The sequence below is a fragment of the Bombus impatiens genome, unplaced genomic scaffold (genome assembly GCF_000188095.3).
Source record: "Bombus impatiens unplaced genomic scaffold, BIMP_2.2 scf_0640, whole genome shotgun sequence".
Lineage (NCBI taxonomy): Eukaryota > Metazoa > Arthropoda > Insecta > Hymenoptera > Apidae > Bombus > Bombus impatiens.
In genome coordinates, this window is record NT_177059.1 from 879,657 (window position 1) to 903,376 (window position 23,720).

Sequence of the window (23,720 nt, forward strand, 5' to 3'; positions counted from 1 at the left end):
CACACGTATGTACGCATAGGTACACGTTGAAATTTCTCGAACGATGATTGCCTACTCTTTAGATACGTTCGTTACAAGCTCGAGGGCCATTTACGATTTTCGATCAACGAACGATGTACGATCGTTCCGAAAAATTCGACGTATACCGGGCAATAATCGACAAGGTGTTACCAAGTACACAGCGCGTAAGGACGGTGAACTCCTGTGACGATCTACGTTATGTTTTAGCACGAGATCTACGTATGTACATATCGTTAATACGAGCACGTGTAGTCTTAAATCATAAATATCATCCAAAGCTAATTTGTACCGTATAATACCATTTGAACTACTAATTATTTAGACCGAGGTTTGATAATACATGTACACAAGACAGTTCTACAGTCATCTATTAATAGCGTTAATGTAAAAAATTAAAAAGATCGATGTGGTTTATCGTTTACGTATTAAAACGTTACGACTCTGTCAGACAGAAATTTAGATTAAAACGTGGGATTGAAAAACAATTTCCTCGATTTCCATGCTATTTCGATATGCTAGTTAATGTATAACGATTCATAAATTGTATCGCTGTCTTCTAATAATCCTTCGAGTACGTAATGTACGATGGGTATTGGATGTACAACAAAATTTATCCTTTCGTCTGGGAAATCTACACCCGTTGTTGTCAAATAATCATGATGGATGAGAAACGATTACGCAAGAGTATCGCTCCGTCATACTTAAGAACAATTCATCGCGCTTGCGAGAGTCTCGTGCGAAATGCCGCACTGGTCACTTCGTTTGGAGTAACAAATAGTACGATACACTTGAAAAGTTTGCCAATATATTTCTAGACGTTGTTACAAGCTATTTAAAGATACGAAAATTCGAATCGCTTTCGCTTAACGATATATAGTCCAACGTGTTTTTCATCGCATAAAATATATTTCTTATCGCCTAACAACGACGGTAATTATGAAATATAATTCAGACTACGTTCGAACGATTCGAATGTATTTGTATTTGAGTTTTGATCGGTGTAGCGTTTAGTATAGTTTAGAGGGTCGATGATTTTTCGCTAGTTTCGATAATAATCGGTAATTAATGGTGCAAGATGTCGAAGCGACTCGAATTTCAAAATCGTCGCGTTCGTTTGCTTTATACAATCAGCATAGCATCCGGCAGCCTGCTTTGCATAATTGATATGTCTTGCAAATACACAGAGAGAAATCAATGTTCGATAATTCAGAGAACAAGTCTAATTTCGTAGCCCCGATACGACGAGCGTGAGATCTCGTTGCGCTTAAGCTTTCATTTCGTATCAATTTGGATAAATAATTATTTTCATGACACAATTTCAGCATTTTGTTCGAACGTCGAGTCGATCAAGTTCCGATGTATAATTGTTAGTTCGATCGCGACATTTAGCGGAGCACAAACTATTTTCAAAATCTTCAAGCAGCGTAGACAATGTCTTTCGTTTAAACATTTTCTATCGTCCGGTAAAAGAAGATATTCGTATTTGTATATTTTTATTTCTACTAACTTTGTCTCCTCGTGGTGAATACGTATTAATAAAATACAACGGTTCGCTAATCTAACTTCACTTTTATTTTAGCTGCTTGTTGCGATTATTTATTAATTCCCTAAAATAGAAACAAACGACTAAATAATATAAAGGTTCGTCTTTCCTAATTTGGAAACATTTCTTCACGATATTCGTTCCTTACGAATTCAATTTTAAGCTACGCAAACAAGTCATAGGTAAAATTAAGCTTACTTGGAAGTTTAATAATTAATATCGTTCCAAAAGCAGTTTTACAGTCTTACATTGCTTAGTTATACAATGAACGTCAGGAAATATGAACTCGTTTTCCTGTTAAATTATTCTACCCTTTTCTTGTTCTATAAATTACAGTTGCTTCGAGAAGTCTTCCTCGTCTAATTGAAAGTAGATCGACTTAAGTTCGCTTTATTTTAGATGTACAATTAGTTCAAACTTTTACGACTACGCATTTCGAAGCTTTATAAAAGCACCGAATAAAGCTAAATCGACGTAGATTAATTAACGCACTGATGAATTTCTTCTACTTAAGGAATACAAGCAAACTTAACAAATAGCTATACATTCGTTTTTGTTCTACCAAATAACGATTTAATTTCTCCTATTTGTTGAATTTGCACGCTAAAGAAATGATCCCTTAATTATTCGTGACTTCCTAAATAATTGAAATATTCGTTTAATTTTAATCAAAGGAATCGAATTGCAACTTCCGTCGAAACATAAATCCATCTTTCCGACGTTACATCGACCGAGTAGATATACCCACGTGTATTATACGTAAAAACAGACACAACCACTAGCCAATACTGCCTATTAGTCAACGATTTCTGTCATACGTAAAATTACGTTGTTACGAGATATATGTAAATACAGGTGAGAAATAAGTTGGCCGATGGAGAGAAGAAACCGAAAAGCCTTTTCGCGTGTTCGATCGAACGGACGAACGACGGCTCTTGCTACCAGCGATCAAAGTAGAATCTTCCTGAGACGAACAGACCTCGAGCGTAAGTTGTTTCTGGCACGTTGTCAAGCGACGCGACCAACGGCCAACCTTCCGATCGAGTAGCGTTGATCAACAATTTCTGCCGTGCATGGAATTTTGTTTCGCCGAGTCTTACAATTAGACCAGACCGATCTATGGTCGACGAAGGATAGGGGAATGGGCAAGTTGAGTATGGCGGCAGAGTATAGCGTAGGTGTAACTGTAGAGCGTAGAGTGTAGATGGTCTGGATCGATGAGAGAGAGCGGCTGGCCTGATTGGCGGGGCTGCGGGGGCGGAACAGCACGTAGCCAATGAGCGTGTCTATCCCTCGATACATAGTGGTAACGAAATCACTGATTTTTACGCTTGGCAACCGTCAATTTTGGCTTAACTGTAGATACCATAAAGCGAATCATCATGATTTATGGATCGGCCGCGCGACACTCCCTTGCGTGCCGATAAGAATTCCACTTTTTCGAAGACCGCGCGGTTCCACTTTCCGATCTTTAGATCTTGTCGCGAATTATCCTTCGTATGGGGTTCCATTGTTTTAATGGAATATGATTTATCGACTATTCTTTCGCCGATTACCGATACACGTATAACGCATACGCTGATAATCAGATCGATAGAGATTGTTCGGTGCAGAGCAAGAGGATAGAATCGACGAGCAGATTAGAAAATACAGATACAACTAACACAAGTGTATACAGGGTGGTTGGTAACTGGTGGTGCAAGCGGAAAGGGGGTGATTCTACGTGAAAAAAGAAGTCGAAGATATAGAATAAAAATTGTTTTTTATTTTCCTTTTCTTTTTTAATTTATTTAAAAATCTACAGTGAGATCCGTTATAAGGAGACGCGATAAAGTACAGGCGTACCGAGCGAAAATTCAAAGTCGATTTTCTCGGAAACAAAGCCTCGAACGAAAAATTTGTATTCTATATTTTCGACTTCTTTTTTCGCGTAGAATCACCACTCTTCCGCTTGTACCACCAGTTACCAACCACTCTGTATATTATCGTAGCCAGATCACAGATTGTGCAACAATTTTCGATACCTTCTTTGAAATGGAACATGTAATTGGGTTGCACGCTGAAAGCGTCTCGTAGCTATACTCGTATGTACTTAACGTACCGGCTTGTCTATGTAAATGTTAAGAATATTTCACAACGCCTAAGAATAGAATAAATCGAGGTGAGCGTTTAGCGAGTACGTACAGGAGAGCGATCAAAAGAGTAGGAAATTTGTAAAGTCGAAGGAGAACGTAGATATCGTACCGAGCTGGAAGCGGATATTGTTTTAATTAAAATAAATTAATCGAAAGGTATTTCCATTTAGCTCGTATTTCAACGAACGAAAAGACTTTTGTCGTTCGAAGTAGGTGTTTAACATAAAATTCGAACGAGAAATCTGGCATATCGATAACAATTCTTTCGTATTTTATGCAAACTCGAGATATCTTTTAACGTTCGAAGAATATCAAATCAGACGAAAAACGACAGAAAGAACGTAGCAAGACCGATCAAATTACCGATGCAAGTTCAAATAATTTCAATATTATGCGTTTCCGTGCAAGTACCGTGGAAGAAAAGTCAAAATCGTTGGACAATGCACCGACGATACATCCTGACGAATATGTAAAATTTGTTTCGTCGCCTTTTGCTGTTCCGTTTGCATAAATTTAAATAGCTATGAAACAGCGACGAGTGAAATTTCGTATCAATAAAGGCATCTACTTCGTCAGCTGACGAGCACAAAGTGCTATTTTCGCAACGATTCGTGATTTCGTTCGTGCTTGTACGATACGATACGGCGCCTTTAACGCTCGACGATGTCAAGATCTTCGATAATCCAGCAGTTTCGCATACGCGCGTACGAACAAAAAGAAAAAAGAACGATTCACGTAAGAAGAACGAAAGTTTCGAAGCTAAACGAACGACACTCGGAACTAGCAACGTAACGTTGCGTTGGTCGATAAACGAGCGGCGTTGTAAAAACTTAGATTAGAAAACCGCAATTCCTCTACTAGATTTCATGCATCACGTGATGGATAACAATTATGATACTGCAGCAACAGTACGCGGCTTCATATTGATTCGAATGATAATTTCAGTATACTTTATATGTATTATTGACCATCGAATTAGCATGGTATTATTAAATCATGCACGACCGAAGATAAAGCACTTCAATGACAGATCGTGGGAAAGCTAAACGCGTCCCATACACCTATACCCTTTTGGCTTTGCACAAGGCACATCGATCCTTCGGATATTTTTGTTTTTATCGAGGATAGGATATCGAAGTAAGTTTCGATAAATCAAAAGCAACGTTTCCTCGTGATATCGAAAGGCTGAATTTTTGATAATAGAGAAGAACTTAATATCGAAAGAATTTAACGATCGTGTGTTTGCAAAGAATCGTAAAAGGATCGAAATTATGGAAAAGATGCACAGGGGATTTGACAACTCGCGTCGAATGATAGCATAGTTTAATTGTAATTAGATGCATCGTGTACGAATTTGTTAAGTAAATTTTTTAGTAGAATATAGCAGGTGAACGAAGATATTCCATTTATCGTAGACAAAGTATGCGTTTCCGTATGAAATAACAGAAATATGCGCAAATTTATATAGTTATAATAGTTATACTTTTAAACGATTTACCGATCTTAAACGATTCAGAAAGCTACACGTTTAAATAAGTATTGGAAGTTTACGCTTTTGTAATGAACTTGATCGAAACACTTTTCATAATGAATCATACATGTACCGCATAACACGCAAATGAATAAGAAATGAATTGGATAACTACATAATACACGATAGAAAAATGAACGGTTTACGATAACGTTATTCGTGTAGTTTCTTCGTTAATTATTGGAAAACGTTAAATATTAATCGTAGAATAATCATTAACAACAGTGGTATAAAGAGAAATAGTTCGATGCAAGTTCCGACGCGATGCGACGCCACGCAACGGTACGTCAACAAGGATTTTCTGAAGCATGGTCGTACTATAATTTATTTTCACATTCACGTAAGCGTTACAAAAATTTCGCACAGATCGGTAATGTAAATTTGAGGTGCCGATAGCGTACATTTTATTTTAACAATATACGAACTTACTTGTTCAATTTTTCTTTCAACGTTTGTTTGAAATTCTTCGATAACGCTTTACGGTAAACTCGCATATTATGGTATTTCGATGAATCTGTATTTTTATTTAACGCGTATTGTATTATCTGATATAACGAGTATAAAAAGAAAATACTTAAGAATTAAGTATAAAATAACCCCGTTAAATAAATAAATTTATGCTTGACGCGTGTTGTTCTCTAATTACGATTATAATTATTCAAGCACTATAATAAAGCAACATCTACGTTGCGTTCTACATGCACGGACCATCCTATGTACTTATTTATTTACAAAGGATCCTGCAAAACGTGCAAAAAAATAAAAAGAATACGAAAGAAAAACTGTATAATAATTACGTATGGATATAAGGAAAAGAAATTACGTAACGTTATGCTGGAAAATTCTCGGAATTGGAGTAATTCGTTTTACAGCATGGATCGAGCGAAATGACGTTTCCCTGGTATAACGGCAACTTAATCTTAATCGCATTCTGTATTAAAAGCAAAAAATCGTTAGGTAAAGAGTTGACTCGGGACCAGAAGGAGCGTCTACGAATCAGAATACTGCATTACAAAATTTCATATATTCTCTTTAGGCAGCTCTTAGACGCTTCGCGCTTCGTCAAGATCCGTGTTTTTCACTTGAAATAGTAATGACTCGCGTGAACATAAATTCTCATGGCTATCTATCCGCTGCACCTCTGCTACGATTGGAAAACTCGGTTCTCATATATTCTCACGCCAGTTATTTAATAACATACGTACTTGCAAAAATATCAAATATCGTTACACACTTTGAAATGGCAGGAAATATGCGATTCAAAGTATGTACATATTGTGATTTACCGTCTAGAAATTATTTGTTTCTTTGCTGCGTTTTTGTTGATTATAGATTAATTGCGTGAGAAAAAGTCGTTTAAAATACATCGTTTAAAATATAACTTTACGATTTATCTTTCTCTTGCCGAATTTTTACAAATATATATATATATATCAAATTGTATGATTTATTAACGATAAAATCGTAAATTTAATGGACGTGTTTTATTAATTTTTTACGAATTTAGTAAAAACTTGACAAAAATTAATGGTCAATAATAAAATTTAAGCGTTATGTATTCCGTACTAGATAGACACCCTGTAAATAATTTCAACGATAAATTAAACGATTATTTATTACGCTGAAGTAGATAAAATTATACGGAATCTCGTTCTATTATTTTACCGTATGTATCTATGCGTAAGAATTTTACTAATTATGGCGAAAGAGACTTTACTTTATGCACTTTCCTTAAAAATGTTAAACTTTAAGTGTATACCTTTACGATGGTGACTAAAGGAAAGGATTTCTAAGGTTGGTAGAGATAGAAAAAACGATAATGAAAATTGAGATATGTATTAAGACTGAGAAGGAGAAGGAGAAGGAGCAGGAGAAGGAGAAGGAGAAGGAGGTCCAAGCGATGTTTAGAATGGTTCAAACGAATCTACTGAATAATTGAGAATGGTAGACAGTAACTGTAAGGGAGCAAGTGTCCCCGATTATAACAAAAGTGAAGGGGCGAAGCTCGGCTCATTTGTTATTAACCAGCGTAGTGGAGCGTCGAAGTGCAGAAAGACTTGGAACACGACTTCACACTTTGACTCGCAACCCTTGGTAAATTTAGTTAATTATCAGTCAAACTTCCGCGAAGAAGCTTGCTTCCTTTGCCTCTCACGAGCAGTTTGTCCGATCGCTCTTCTTTTTCCGGACCGAAACTTTTATTTTCATTACCTTTCGTGGTTCGATATGTTAAGTAATTTCGAATCTTTAAGGATATTGCGATATATACCGAATAAAACTTCTATTTTTGTTCTATTTTTCTTCTTGGTATACCAAGCTATCATCAACTATGTATATCGTTTTTCAATAGTTAATAGTTCGATAGAAGTAGCAAGTAACGTGGAAGAATAACGAAAATAAAATACAAAAGTTTCCCGATAAAAGTGGATAAAAAAGGTTCGTCGCATATTTATATTTTTGTGTAGAGACATTTCGCAAATCGATACATTTGGATTACATAGTTCGTTTCATAAAATAAACAAAGAACGGAGTTACAGAAACGTAGAATTCGAAGTGTACGGTTTTCCCTCGTATCCGAAGATATCCTATTTCGTCTTTCCTTCGCGAATCCTCTATGAGTGGTTCCTTCGTAACGAGTGATAATACCATACATTGCCAACTTGTATTTCCAAGTACAAAATACCGTACAAAGACATCGGTACAACGATATCCGATCGATCGTGGAAACGATCGACGATGTTCCGTATAATCCCGCGGCGCAGAGTTTTCCGACTGATTTACAATCGGCCGGGCGCAGCCCTGTCTGATAATCAAACGGCAGTATTCCGTATCCGATTGAATTTGTCGATGTAGACGCGTTCGTGTGCTCGTGCGAGCGCTTGTCTCCGCATATTGGACGGTGCAGTGCGTTGCATGGACCGGTTACGCCGAATCGAGGATGCCAAGGAAAATCAATTAGCCGGGCAAACTGTTTCGACTGCGGCTGTTTGCCCGTACGAGAGTCGCCAATGTGTTTCGTCTCGGAAACGGATACGCGTACCCCGTGCACAGTGCACACTGCACAGTGCACTGCACAGTGCACGTGATACGCACGAACATCGCGCACGTACGCACGCACGCACGCACATATGCCATCTCTTATACGTACAGCAACGACGTGACGCGAGGCGACGCGATGCGACGCAGCCTACCAATCCGCACAGGCACAGACACATCCTTGTAAAGTTCGTATACGGCGTACACCATACAGTATGCAGTATACAGTATACAGTATACAGTATACACCAGCGCATATGTACATACGGAACGAGAATTCGAAATTCTACGGGAAATTGAAATACTCGTAATAACGTGGATAAACGATGGATCGAAAGGTTTTTCTCTTGTTGCCCGGTGTAAGTTTTCACAGTGGGCGCGATAGAGAACACAGGTTTTGTATTTTATCGTTTGCACGTTGAAATAGGTATACGATCATATGCGATGAATTTTCCTTGTACTTTTAGGTCGGTAGAAGAGTCTTTGGTATGTGGTAGAAGGTTGAGAAGAATTTGTATTTTATTACTTGGCTATAGAGATGTAAAAGAAACACGTTGTGAATATGTTTTGCGTTATTAATTATTACGTACGTGTGATAAAACGTAGGAAAGTTTGATCCGAATTATTTTTTAAATCCCCTTACTATCGTGCACATAATTTCGCTCGATGCTAAAATAACACCGTTATTATATTAAACAAAATCGCCGAGAATACACGTATGTACTTGAAATTATTAATAGCAAATGATCATTTATCGCTGGATCTTCCTATAATTATAAGCCGAGTCCAAGCTGATGAATATATCACAACGTGCTTCGGATTTCGACAAATGGCTCTATTTTAAATTCTCCTTTTAAGAAATTCATAGTTTCGGTGTATCATTTTACTAAACAATGAATTTATGCCATTGCTAAATAATAAAGTACAAGTTATTTTTATGCAATAACAGTCAAATTTAGCGGCAGTCTATACGTCTGACTCTTTTATTTTTACACTTCGATTAAATGCTTCATTTCAATCTATAAATTCGTAATGTGCATATTACATGTGCATATAATTATACGATGTTCCCAATATTTTTGAGGTTTAATTAAAATTTCTTATTTTCCGTCATCGCGTCAATAGTATCGCGTAAGTATATCTTACGCCCAAATGGAGTTCTACAGCTATATTTATCCCTGAACTGCCACTGTCAAGTCCTAAAATATTCCAGACAGTACTGTAAACAGTACCACAATTTTAATAACATACGATGTATTCTATGATTAAAAATTACAAGGGGCAACAAGATCGGTCAAATCTCCCATCTTCTGTCGAAAAGCACTTTTAGAATTCAGTGGGTTGTCGATCGATCCCCTGTTATCAATGTTGTTTTTCTATTTGCTTTTGCCATCTACGCTAAACGCTTTTCTCGTATTCTTTACCATTTTCGTAATATCGCTGGTGCAAGTATTAGAGCACTGACGCACAGCTTTTCGCATAAGTTGATCGACTCGTCAGCTATTTTTAAAAAGGTTGCATCTTTGCATCCAATAGATTCTTCTCGTTTTTATACGTGTCGCGTTAAAACCTTTCTGTTTAATTGCACAAGTAATATTATCGTTGACTTCGATCGTGTGCCATAAGTTAAGTAAAGCAAAATTAGAAGAAAGTAAAGTAAAGTAAAGTAAAGTAAAGTAAAGAATAAGTCAAGTAAAATTAGAATATTTCCATTTCACTGGAGTCGAGGTTTCAAATTTTGAAAAAGAAGAAAGCAAGGTTTCAATGAATGAAACAATGGCAAATTTGCGGACATACACGCGCCCCTATCCGCCTGTGCATTACTTACGTATGCGTGTGTGTTATCGATGTTGTCCGAGCTTCGTATTTGCGCTCGATGCACTGTGTACAACTTCTAGCAAAGCATACACAAGGTACATATGTAGTATCTCGGCGCATAGACGCTAGACACTAGAACACAGCCGCGTACGCGTTGATTGATGACACACCTGCGAACGGTAGAGATATGTAGGTATACGCACAGGGATTCACGCGTCACAACGTTTCTAGACTTACAGAGTTTCGATAAAAAAGTGAGAAATGAAACAGCATTTTTGTCGATACAACTTTGTAGACGTGCGTGTACGAACTCCTTTGTTACACGGGTACGTTGAATAATTAGCAGAGTAGAATTTTGGGCTTCGCCGAAGCATATATTAAACGATGTTTCAGATATACGAGTAAGCCGCAGAATAATAAACAACATATGACTGTTCCATAGAACAGTGCGAATAACGTTCTTTGACCTAACCAGTTTGGTTAATCTGGTAAACAGCGGTTGCCCGTCTTGCATCACGATGGTGCGGAAATCGTGGTTCCACGTAAATTAGGATTATCATCGAATAAAATACAGTACCGATAGTTTGCTTCACGGATGCTACCTTTTTACCGTTAATGGACAAACGACCGTTTACAAACTGAATAGATCAACTCTATTTTTTAAATTCCTCGGTCTCGTTGTTTGGCTACGCGTTCAGCGTTCAGGGTTCAACTTCGACTTCGCCAAATACGAATTTAGAGAGTGACGAAGTATCGTTGCGTCGTTGGCGATTTGTTTAGATAAATTTAGTAAAAGCGAGTCAATATATATTACGAAAGTAACTTATCGAGTACGAACTATAATAGGCGAGCGAAATGTTCGATATTGCCGTATTACGGTAATTACAGAGTTAAGTTCGATATCGGGTGTGATAGGCACATAAATGCCCCGACTAAAATTTCGATAATTGAGTGGGACGAAAGAGCGAGAGTCGATATTTTTGTATCGATATTTTCAGCTAATAATCGTTGCGCCTCGTTTTTACAAGATATACAAGTATGTATAAATATGTATGTACGTATGTGTGTTGCAACAAGATCGTATAAAATATTCGCGAAACACCGATATCGCGATATAGTATTGTCATGAAAAATAGCCGAAGCAAGTTGAAAAATCTGTCAATTTAATGAAAACCGTCGGTGTGCAGAGATGAAGAATTCATATATCAGTCGCGACTTCTATAATGATGCGATCATTGTCATTGATATCGATCGAGCTCAGAATTGGCCGACACTCTAATGAGAAAGATATTGAATTACCTAATTCTGCCCGATTCCTAAAATGACTCATTTAATTTGTGACGGCGGCGTCGCGACGCCGGAATGGCCCGATTCTGTCAATCTTAGTACCGCGCTTTAAATATACATATTACGCGATTGCCAGGAATAAAATATGCAAACCAGATGAATATTAAGCCCCGCTGACAGGTAAACCGCGTCGATATGCATGAATTTCTGTCAGCTCGGAGAAATATTTCGCCGCGTGGATTATACCAGCTGGTTCATAGAGATTTCTTCGTCGCTGTTGCAGCCTAAACGCGTGGTCGCTTGCTCGCATACGGATTTTTCTACTTTTCTTTCTATGTACATGTCTATAAGCTGCAAGATTGTTACGTCTTAAAGGCGTTTGGTTATTTTGCATTGGCTTTGAATTTTCACCTTATTATTCTACGAAGGTATATACGCATATATGTAATGAACAGTTTTGATTTATTTCTTCAAACTACCGATAATATTTTACTCGCAAGCGTACCTTTGCCAAGATTCTCGGATACGGAGTCAAAAATCTTGCAGTGTTTTTTTATAAGAATTGTTGCAGTCGTGTTTTGCGAGGAATCGAATATAATCATCTTAGCAAGAGTACTACGATTTTGAATAATAGACAACTCGGTTGGATAGTCGCAAGTTCGGTCCAGATTTCACTTCCATTTTTATTCATTCGATATCTATTTAACGCGAAAGATTTCGTTTGTTGTTTAAATTTCACGATCCAAATACATCGATATATATTTTATTCGGTACAATAAATAAAAATGCCACGAATATCTATTTTATTGTCTTTTATTTATTAAATCTTCTTATTATTCTTTGCTCGCTTTTTTACGTAGTAATAATATTACATAGTAGGACATAGTTTTCGTAAAAACTCATAAATATCATGAAAGATAAATGAATAAATTAAATTTTTTACAAAAATTATGTAAGTACGTCCTCGTTTATTCTTTAAAGTATACGTCTTAGGGGCATTCGTGTTTTGCCAATGACATTAATAGGATGTGATTTTGTTTTAAGTTTGAAGTTGATATTATTTTCCATATTTTTGCAAAATGAAATGTTCTACTACTAAAACACGATTCTTCGATCGTACAAATACGTATATTTTTGTTAGTATTTAGCAGTTATTCATCCGAATACGACGGTGAAAGATGTCTGTGAATATATAATTTCGTTTCAAAAGTTTTTAATATTTAAAACGTCTAGTCTAGACAGACTATCGAGGTGAAAGCGTCACGCTGTAAAATCTTTCCAATTTTCCATTCTCCACCGGTTTTCTAAGTCAGTCGACATTTATTTCTAGGAGTTCAATGACACCTGGGACGTGCAAAAGGATCTTCGAATACATTCGGAACTAATATAACTTCTCGTATCTCTTGTATATGCTTGTTTTGTTGTTTGCTCGTTTCGATCCTGGATAAATATATTAAACAATATCGAATTATTTCAAAATCGATTATCGACTATCGTACAAAGCGTAATTTGGAAGCTTAATTAAAGAATCGTTAGTGGTAATTTGAGACGACGAGGAACAAAAATATACAAACATGTCGCGTCAAATGAAACACTTAAAAATCGAAAGTTTTCGTTTTGCAGAGTCGTATATTGGAAGATGCCTCCATTATGTGCAATTCCTGGTCACCGAGGCATAACGTAAGTACAATGCAACGTTACCAGATATTTACTAGTGATTAGTCCGATAAGAAGACTAGATTGTAGTTAAAAAATATTCGGAAAGAAACACTGCTACCTTTTCCATCGTGTTTATCCGACTTGCTCCATACTCGCAAAATAACGTCCATCTGATTGAATCGTAACAAGAAGGAAATGACGTTAAAGATTATTTCTCGACGAACTTTCAATCGATCGTGGAATTAAGCTTCGTGGTATGTCCGATTAGAAAGAAAGAAAAACAAACTAGAATAAACAAATGAATTTAACACCGTGATCTTCGTCAATAATATATTAACCACTGTTGATTTAACGCTACGAGAAATTTTAGCGCGTTTTCGTTTGCGAACGGTGGTCGCAATTTAAAGTATGGAAATTAAGATTCACGATTTACTTAAACGCATTTGGTATCGTGCAATCACAAATGATAACGAAACGATCGAATCAAAATTAAATGAAATTAAAAATGATAACGCCACTTGCACGATCAAGCACGGTAGAAATTCGGACAGTGTTTGCACCTTACGTTCTTTCTTCCGTCTCTGTTAAACATCATCGAAGGCATCGGAATGAAATTCATTCGTTGATAAATATTTAAAATATTAATAATATAAAGCATATGTACATATAGATACGATACCAGATCAAAATCGAAACGAGATAACGATGTTGATTAGAGGCGATTAAAATAGAAGGGAAGAGAAACGGAAGCGGGGCGAGTTTGAAGAAGGGAAAGAGAATAACTCCGAACTCTATTGCTTTATTTTATACGAAATACTCCATAATATCTATGCTTCGCGAAGCCACGTAGTTACGGTGGCTTGGCTGACATAAACTCGCTAACTCCTGGTTACGATTATGGCCAGTAGTAAATTGATTATTTAGATATACGATGAGGTGGTGCGAGATAGTTTGAGTGCCGTAAAAAGAGCCACGCGTCGCTTACGTTTCCCGCAAATGGAACAAACGCTCGTGTCTCCGACAAGTAGCGTGTAACTAGCGTTCGTGGTTTGAAAATGCTACCGAGCACCGAATAGCTATCATCGAATCACGCGAATTATCGTTTTCGAAACGTTACGCGGAGAAGTATGCGAGCTATATTTCCTACGCTTGTTTCGTTTCTACTTCGTCTAGTTTTGTAAAATGACATATCTGTCGCATATCTTCGATTTGTCGGAAAAGCGACGTATCCGAAGATTCGTAAATCGAGTCAAATAATTTTGAGGTATCTGTAGAAACAAACGTCTGTCGATGTCGACGCATCTCGCGATATTCACCTGTTTCGGAGAATGCTGCGTCGCCATAGCCGAAATCATCAATTTCTCGACGGCCAACAGGCTTTTGGTTCGGCTATGAGCGACGATGCTCTTTCAGACGTACTCGCGAATGTTATCTGTTAAGTTAAAAGTTACTCGTTATAACAATCATATATATACACACAAGCAGGTACGTATCTTCTAAAAATCACCGCTTGAGTAGAAATTACCAACAGCAAGTCCATAATATCATACCTATTTCTCGTTAACCCTTCATCTACCTCCGCGATTGAACCAGCAACGCGTTCGCCTATCTATTTATACGCATACATGCATATTAATGCCGCCATGTACATCTGTTGGGGCATGGATAGCCCGATACATGGACAAGTTGCGACCAACGTCCAGCTACTTTGCACCGCAATCTCGCGTGTCGCAATATTTCATGTCGCAATCTCCAAGCATTTATCGAGTGATAATTTACAATACAATACGCGGCGTTTCGCTCGGCTTCCATCAATAATACACGGTTAATTGCGTTATCCAATGAACGAGATGAATTATTAGCGAGCGGGTACCGAATAAAGCTGCGGCGACTGGTTGCGCGACCGATCGCGGCAGACACCGTACCGGAGCTTCCTGCAGGTAAATATCGAGCGACGTTATAAATTTGGATCGTTTCTAAATCGATGAGGACGAAGCTCGTCCGCTCGTCGCCGCGCCATGGCCAGGTCGAGTCGCGTCTGTGTCGACTGTAACTGTGACTGTGACTGTGACAAGTGAAACCGAATTTGATCGAGATTATTCGGGACGCCAGAGGAGGACGAAGATAATATCCTTCTCCGGATTACTCTAGACTCTAGACTCTAGTCTCTAGACTCTAGACCGTAGACTCTAGACAAACGCTACTCCGACATGCAAGTGTTAATTCGTACAGTCTGCTCGTTTTCGCGCGGGACGTCAGATTTTCTGGAAGAATTTAATTATTCATACGTCAGACTGCTTCGCGATGTAGGTTATCGAACGGAAATAACGTAATTGTCCCATTTCGCGATATCCGTTGGCCGACAGTGCACGAACGGTGCTGTTTTTAGAATCGAGTTGCAGCATTGTTAATCGTCTTTCTTCGTTCGTCGCTGGTCTTCTTCTTGCTCTCAATTACGGAATCGTAAACAAGCGAAAATGACATATCGTTGTTTAGGACTCGTTCGTTTCGTAAGATTTCGAAGAGAATTTGATTACTGTTTCTAACGATAAAACTCGAAGTTTCTTTCACAAATACGATTGTTGGCTGGTTCTCCCCTGCGATAAATACTCCGTCAAGAAATCAGATTAATCTGCGACGTAACGATATTGTGATGTGGATTAATAAAATCGAGTTAATATTGACAGGTGAAAGTTGATTAAGAGTTCGTATCTTTAACCGAATAGAAAATATGGTAGAATAAACTGGATAAATCGTTGAGAAATTTCGATCGTTTAAAATTATTTATAATCTTTGTAGACGATTTTAATGCTAGTTTATTCGAACAACAGACTCGACTTCAGCGAGTTTATTAACAGAAAATGTACAAGATAAGATGTAGTTTTTACAGTAGTTTGTACGTATTAAAACTTTGTTATTTACAATTACGTTATAATTACGTTATGAACAATCGATCGAAATAAATTTCAACGCATAATTGGATTTTTTTCTATTATACTTTCGTCTAACGAAACGTGTCTATTATACTTTCGGTAGCTTAGAAGTATAACGACAGATAGAACATGGCAAATTTTCTGACAGGAAAATATTGGAACGAAAGTAACTAAAAGAATATTACACGCCTAAATGTACACAGCTCGAATTGCAATTTCCTAGCATGCACAGTTGGAATTCAATTTCGAAGCAAACAATTAGTCTCGTACGTCGAGCAACTGCGTTACTCTTCTTACAAGTTGTAACCGACTTTTACTTGGAACGCAACTTTCTGGAACGTAGAGCAAGCTTAGTATCGGAATTGGAAACGTTGCTGGAATTTTCTTTCTATTAAAAGCACCAAGGTCCAGTCGTAATATCGTGACAAATAATCAGCTATTTTTCCAACTGTTGTTTAAACGACTCGTGTGTCACGCGTGGCTGAAAAATATTTCATCTCTTTAAAAAATAGGAAATACTCGTCTATTCTCTTCGCAAATACTTCGCATCAAATCGCTATCTCTCTCATCTTTATCGTCGTTAAGTATACTCGTGTTACGATAAAGAAGGTTGAAAGAAAATTGGTAGATTAAAGGACTTGGAGTAAAATCTTACGACACTGACATGAAAAAAATTCTCAGGGCTTATAGAGTATACACATACACATACACACACAGATTACAAGAAGTTATAAAAATGTAGTACAAAATGAAAACAAATTACATATACGTGGTAACTTAAATGGGTCTTAGAGTAAGGACGAGTAATGTTTTATTTTGAGCTAAGTTTAGTTTAGCAAGCAATACTCGATACAAAAAACTGATTACAATATCGTCGTACGTCTTATTATCATACTCGGCTCTCAACTTCCCGATTCATACTCTCCGGCTCCTCCACTTACACTCTGCGGCTTCTCAACTGACTCACTGCGACTTCTCAACTCACATTCTAGCATCCCTTTGTCTTTTCTTAGGCCCACCACGCACGTGTTCCGCAGACGCTCGATGCCAGGGTCACGTAGGCCTTTTCTACAAAACTAGACAATTGAAAAGACCGACGACACATTGATGGACCCGACGGCCCCTCGGCTCTCGCGACATTGTTCATGGTCAACTCGACGTTTCTTAGGCCCCTTTTTCCGATACTACGTATACGTACAACGAAGAATGTATATCTAGTATCTGGCATCGGAAATTTAAAAATCCAGTACCTAGTTTTATAATATTTCATAAATCAATATCGTTACGCGCATCGAAGAGAATTAGGATACATCTATACGCGCCTCCCGTCACGTGTCGACTTTTGCTCTGTGCCGTCCTGTGAACTGTGAATCTTTGAGACGAGAAAGGAAGAACTGCGCAGGGTTGAGGAAAGACGCGAGAGAGTTTCGGTCTTATTGTTGGGTTTAGGGCTTAGGCGACGCGACGCCGCGTTGCGCCACGCCGATCGTATACGGCTACGACTACGACTTCACTTTCAGATCATCGTCCGAGCCGACAACATCGAGCGAGATAAAAGTCTCTCTCGTGGCATAGTTCGACGTAGTATCTAGTCCAAGTATCTACTACTTCACGCTCTTTTCCTCGCTAAAATGGTTGAATATTGCAAAGCGTAAAGATTGAAAGAAAGAAATCTAAAAATTACTTTTATCGTTAACATTTTGATGATTGATACAGTGAAATTGGACGAAAGAGTCAATTTTCATTGTATTACGTATTCTCGGCTATTGAATTTTTTATCGTCTTTATTTTAAAGCTCGAGCCTCTATTCGATTGCAGAAGCGCGATGGAAAACAGAACTACATACGTACGTACAATGTACACGCATTATATAGTCATGAATGTGTATGTTATGTTCAACTGCATCGAGTTGTATTCCATTCACCTTAGCATTCTGGCCCGCTTACTTTATTTATGCACTTTATTTCATTTTGACAATGGCGGTTTACTCTTTTTCAATACGAAACACCCTGCATAATAGATAAAATTGGATTGTATCATGGAATGACGGATAGAGTGGTGAAAAACTTTAATGAATATTTGGCCAGAACGTCGGTTATACGGCCACCAATTGCAAAGAATCGGCGAGTTCGTACGTACTTTCGGTCGTAGTATCTAGTTTGCTTGTACACGATTGAAAAACGAAGACAGACGCGAACGCTTAGCTTCTAAATAGCGTCGTGTTCTCTGAAATAAAATATGAATACCGTTTCGCGCGAAACAGTCTTCGGTATATGTTAAGATCGCTATAAGTACCATGCATCAGAATTTTACTAATTGTATGTTCGTAATAAATGTCTATCTATTATTCCTGAACAAAGGCATATGTGTATTAGGTATCAGCTGTCATCGTAAAATCGAGACGTAAACTCTCGAAAAAAGCACAAATTACCGATATAAAGGCACGAAGAAAAGTACATCGTCGATGCATAAAAACTTACTTCAGACTCCGAGTAAACGCTATAAAAATTCAAGTGACACATTCGGCAACACCAGAGAATAACAAAGTATGAATTAAGAATAATCATCTTTTAAAACGCTTATAGTATATCAGAAACCTATAAACTACACAAGTATCTTACCAATACCAGCTTAAATTTGGGAAAGAGTAAAGTGAAGTAAGTCTTGGAGAGATTAAAGACAACTTTTTAACGTATAAATTATTTAAAAAAGAACCGTAAACGAAGAAATTGTAATAGCCCCGCTCTAAGAGCTTTTTATTTGAAAAACTGATAATTCCTATAAATTCGGGATAACGAAACTTAGACCGAAGTTAGATCGGAAATATGCAACGAGTCATATAGACTTTTTGGTTTTATTTGAAAGACAACGTTTCGTGTTATTATGCACTGACTACTGACCTAATATCCATCGAGCATTCCACGAACTCTGCGCCACTTCTTTTCACTCGGAAAACGAGAAAAGAAACTAGCTATACTTTGCGCTATTTCCTCGAACGTAACTCGAGTCTTCCTGACTCCGTAGACTGTAATCGTAATCGTTTAAAATGGGAGAATTGTAAAGCCTGGTGGTAGATTAAACGGAAAAGGAGGCTGATGTATAATAATACGTCGTCTGGCGTACTACGTTACGAGCTTAATCATTCCCGGTTTCTCGCGAATAAGCTCGAGCAGATAAATTACGCGGACGGCCGTTGGGGCGCGATAATTCAATTGTAATTGGCTAATCTTTAACGTGCCGCCGCTGGAAGACGTATTTAACGGGTGGGTTGGCCGCAGGCAGCTCGGAAAAATGACTCTATTAACCACGAGGACCTACAGAATCGAGCTCGAAGGGGGACTCCGTAGAAACTTTGCTAAACAACTGCACGAGCTGCTAACTAGGCGGCTAACAAGAGCAATCTGTATCCGTTGCTCGGCATAGTCGTCGCTTTTCTCATTCCTGCCCCTAGCTGTCTGGCCAAGTCTTGGAAAAACTACTGCGCGCGTGTGTATTGGCCGTACAGCGCACAATGTACGATGTAAGAAGAATCGGGAAGGATAGATGGGCCGTTTCTTACTGATACAGTCATTTATCTGAAGAAACGCGTTTCCGTAGAAATTTGACGTAGAATCGTTTAAATTCACGATAGAATCAGCTGTTGAGAGTATCGCGAGCAGGCTGCGACGAAGCAATATTCGATGACAGATCATCGATCAAAGGATAGAATAAACATCTTCCGACGATATTTTTGTAAGATGCGAATGTTTAATATACAGGGTGGTTGGTAACTGGTGGTACAAGCGGAAAGGGGGTGATTCTACGCGAAAAAAGAAGTCGAAAATATAGAATAAATTTTTTTTTTTAATTTTTTCATCGAGACAACGATCTACAGTGAGATCCGTTATAACGAGACGCGATAAAGTGCACGCGTACCCAGCGAAAATTCAAAGTCGATTTTCTCGAAAACAAAGCCTCGAACGAAAAATTGTTATTCTATATTTTCGACTTCTTTTTTCGCGTAGAATCACCCCCTTTCCGCTTGTACCACCACCCTGTATACATAGGTAGATTCGTTATTCTATACTCGCGGAGAAATTATTAATCAAAGTTATAGGTTTTGCGCTTTACATCTGTACATGTCGTATAGCTACCGATAAGGAAAACCTAAATAGTATTTTAAAAACTATCTTTTTTTTAAATTAAGTCCTTTGTATTATTATTATATTTGAATATACGAAATTATGGATATTTGACCGTATGTACTCGGTTGTCCTCTCTGAGAAGACGTCGTAAATGTAACAAACAGCTCGGACGTTCTCTTTAAGGGGACATAAAGAGATTACCGGTGATTGTACGGAACAAAATTAGACGAGCTTGAAATTTTTTAAACATATACGTCTCCTCAAAGAGAAGATAAATAAAAAAGTGGAAAATATGCCGAACGCAAAGGGCTAATTACACAGATGCGAAAATACATAAATGTACGAACTATATCGTCGTTTTATTTAACAAGAAGAATATTACAATTTAACTGTGGATACGCACCAATATACGAACAACATTTTGATCACACACAAATAAAGTAAATCGTGAAAGAAAACGTCTTGATTGCGATTAACATAATTTTGATAACACGTGATTAACGTTCAAACAGACCATCCCTTACATTCATCACGCGCACACACACATATGTACAACAACTGCGAGGTTAAACTCGCCCCAAATTGGGATTCTTCCTCCGCACTTGAAGAGAAAACGCAATTTGCGATTTATCGTCCTGTTAAAACTTCGTTTAGGTAAAGCATTCGTCTCCATAAGCAATACCATGTATGTAAGTACTTCATCCTTTGCGTAATAAAGTAATAATGTTTTATGCGATAAAGGATCACGTGCTTATTAATTTCTTTGCAATATTTCTCAAATTTCTATATTTTAACAAACATTTTTTATTCAAAATAACAAACTTTCATTCATTTAAAATGGAAAATTTCTATTTCTATCTCTATATCTATTTCTATTTCTACCTCTATTTCTATTTCTACTTCTACTTCTACTTCTACTTCTACTTCTACTTCTATTTCTATTTCTGTCTTTCTTTCGAAATTTCTAATTTACATATCTGCCAATAATAAAATCTATTTGGATAATAAAATACGTACTAAACTTTAAAAAGTTGTACAAGCGTTTATCTCGTTTTCGATTTATCAAAAATTGCTTGCTACGCGATTCTTTTACGTCATGTATACGTCTTGCCTATACACCGACAATATTAAATTTTAACAGAGCAACAAACAATAAGAAATCGTTATTTTAAAGAACTTGCGCCATTCTACGAATACTGACTTTTAATTACTCTCTAGGACCGTCTATGAAGATGAATGCATCATTCGCAGGTTTAAAAGCAAGGTACTCGGCAAATGGCAAATTTACGATACGAGAGGCGAAAAGCACAAGGAAGAAGTTGGAAATTAGAAAAAGTGGCGGTAGTTCAGTAACCTACAGACAGACAGATAGACAGACAGACAGACAGACAGATAGTAGGTACACGTACCCGACAAAGACACAAGGAGTTCATAAATAATCGAAGCGTTGAAGCACGATGGTGGTTTTCGCATGAAACATTGATCGGCCGATGCGGACATTGCAGTTTATAATGAAATAAGTGGATAGTGAATCGTTTTTAACCTCGCTACGCCGAACCTATCTAACTATTGACATTTCAATAACTGTTACGATAATTTGCTCTCGTAAATTTTTAATTACTATTTTCGTGATAAATTTCTTTCGTGCCAAACTGTAGATAAATCGCAAACCGTAAACAGTTTGTGATCCGTGCGTTAACATATCGAAGGAATTTCAATCGTTTCTCGATAAATTAAATCGAATATTCCGACAAATTAAATCTCCAACGAATAATTCGAAGCGAAGGAATGGAAAAATGTTCGATATTTCATAAATTACGGAATATTTTGAAAACGCTTGATACTTGATTTTCGATATTTCCCATTACCGAATGAGAAACGACTCGTTGATGGCAATTGGTTGCAACGCAACGGATTCATACAAACTTGATGAAAGCACACGCGCCACGGAGAATTCCCACTAAATTGTTTTGACAATGAATCCTCCTTTATCGATATTTAATAAAGCAATGGCCACGTTTTCCAAGTGATGCAGAGAAATCAATAATGCTATTTGAAGATATTCTATTTTCGAAGTGCGTTGAAAGAAAATCTCGATAAGTAAGACAATTAGAATCGCAAATTCTGTACGGATATAGTTGCGAACGTTTCTCAAAAAACAACGACTCGTATGCTATTTGAATTTTTCGTTTCAACTTTCAATTCGAACTTTGAATCGAAACGATGAATTAGAATCGTTTATTTCGAATTTTTAATTAAACGTTACTACACACTCGCGCGCACAAAATACCATTGTTTATTCCATAAATTAATCTCTACCATCCACCTATCGTAGATTCCTATTTCTAATCAAAGATTTTTTTCCATGTTAATTAAAAACGAATAAAAGCATTAAATGTTCAAATCGAGTACTTGAAGCTAGAGGTCTTCTTACACAGTTTAATACATGTTGCAGGTTGATTACTTTTACAAAAAAATACGTGTGTCGTATGTGTATCTACATGGTCGATTTTCTAACAAAAGTTTCTTCGTATAAATTTATAGATAAATATCTAGATCTTTAATAAACATATAGAGTGTCGATAAAAAAAGATGCATAGCACCTGTCACGATTGAACGATAAATGGAAAATCTGATCAGATAAATCGTATGAAGCGAAACCTTTCGTATCGAGAAACGAGCTTTTGATGACTTCGCCTTTACAAAAGTTTGGAATTGCATCGCGCTACGGATATTTCGATTTTCCTCGAATAACGTGACAATATTGCTCGTGTGGTAGCCGAACCTTGTAATGTGCCGTGAGTGACAGATGCGGCTGACGCAAAATGTCCCATATAATATCGATTGCCACGACATAGAAGCGTATCTGGACAAAACGAAACCATAAATTCGCGTCACAACTGCTATTAATATGACGTCGGAAAAAGAAATTTCATTAAACCTTTCAGCTCTAGCTACTTAATTATCGTTATTCATCGTAAAGGAAGGAACACTTTTATTATCCAATTCGAAAATGTACACTGATAACGAAATCATATTCTATCGTACTTTGTGTAAAAATTAGACCATTTAAATCTGTATTTATTATCGTATACTCTTTGTTAACAATAAGTTTGAAGGTTGAAAATCTTTTTGATTTGGCTGAAAATCTTCCTCGTGCCATTATTTTAAGCAAAGGTAATAGGAATAGGAAAGATATTATCGCAAGTAAAATCGTTTTTAAAAATTTGACTAACGTTTGAGTTCTGAATGTCGCTTGTACTTACACGATAGGCATAAAAGTGCAAAAATATTAAGTTACTTGCGCTATCACTAACTATGTTTTTATGGAAGACCTGTTCCTAAACATAGGAACACATAGTCCGACGGACCCTATGGTCTCGTTCAATTTTAGTAACACTTTGACCCTAAAATATTCTGTCCAGCAGCCCCAGCAACACTTGACAGGCAAACGAACACGATTAGCAAATCTCATACGTCACGCGTAACCACTTTTGAAATAACATCAACTTAACCGGCTGAATCGTAATCTAGTATTATGTACGCCCTTATACGTATGTAGCTTTGCTTAATTGTACTATGCTTAAAAATAAACAGAAAATATATAAAGATATAGAATGTAAAAATCCAGAA

The 23,720-nt window shown here is 37.3% G+C and overlaps 1 protein-coding gene across 1 annotated transcript in view; it reads left to right on the plus strand.

Annotated features, from left to right (window-relative positions):
- LOC100748782 (inhibitory POU protein) overlaps window positions 1–23,720 on the plus strand; it is a 58,592-nt gene that overhangs the window by 23,054 nt on the left and 11,818 nt on the right. Inside the window, exon 3 of the mRNA XM_033322498.1 lies at window positions 12,995–13,051. Coding sequence (XP_033178389.1) covers window positions 12,995–13,051 — 57 coding nt within the window. The remainder of the gene's footprint in view (window positions 1–12,994; window positions 13,052–23,720) is intronic.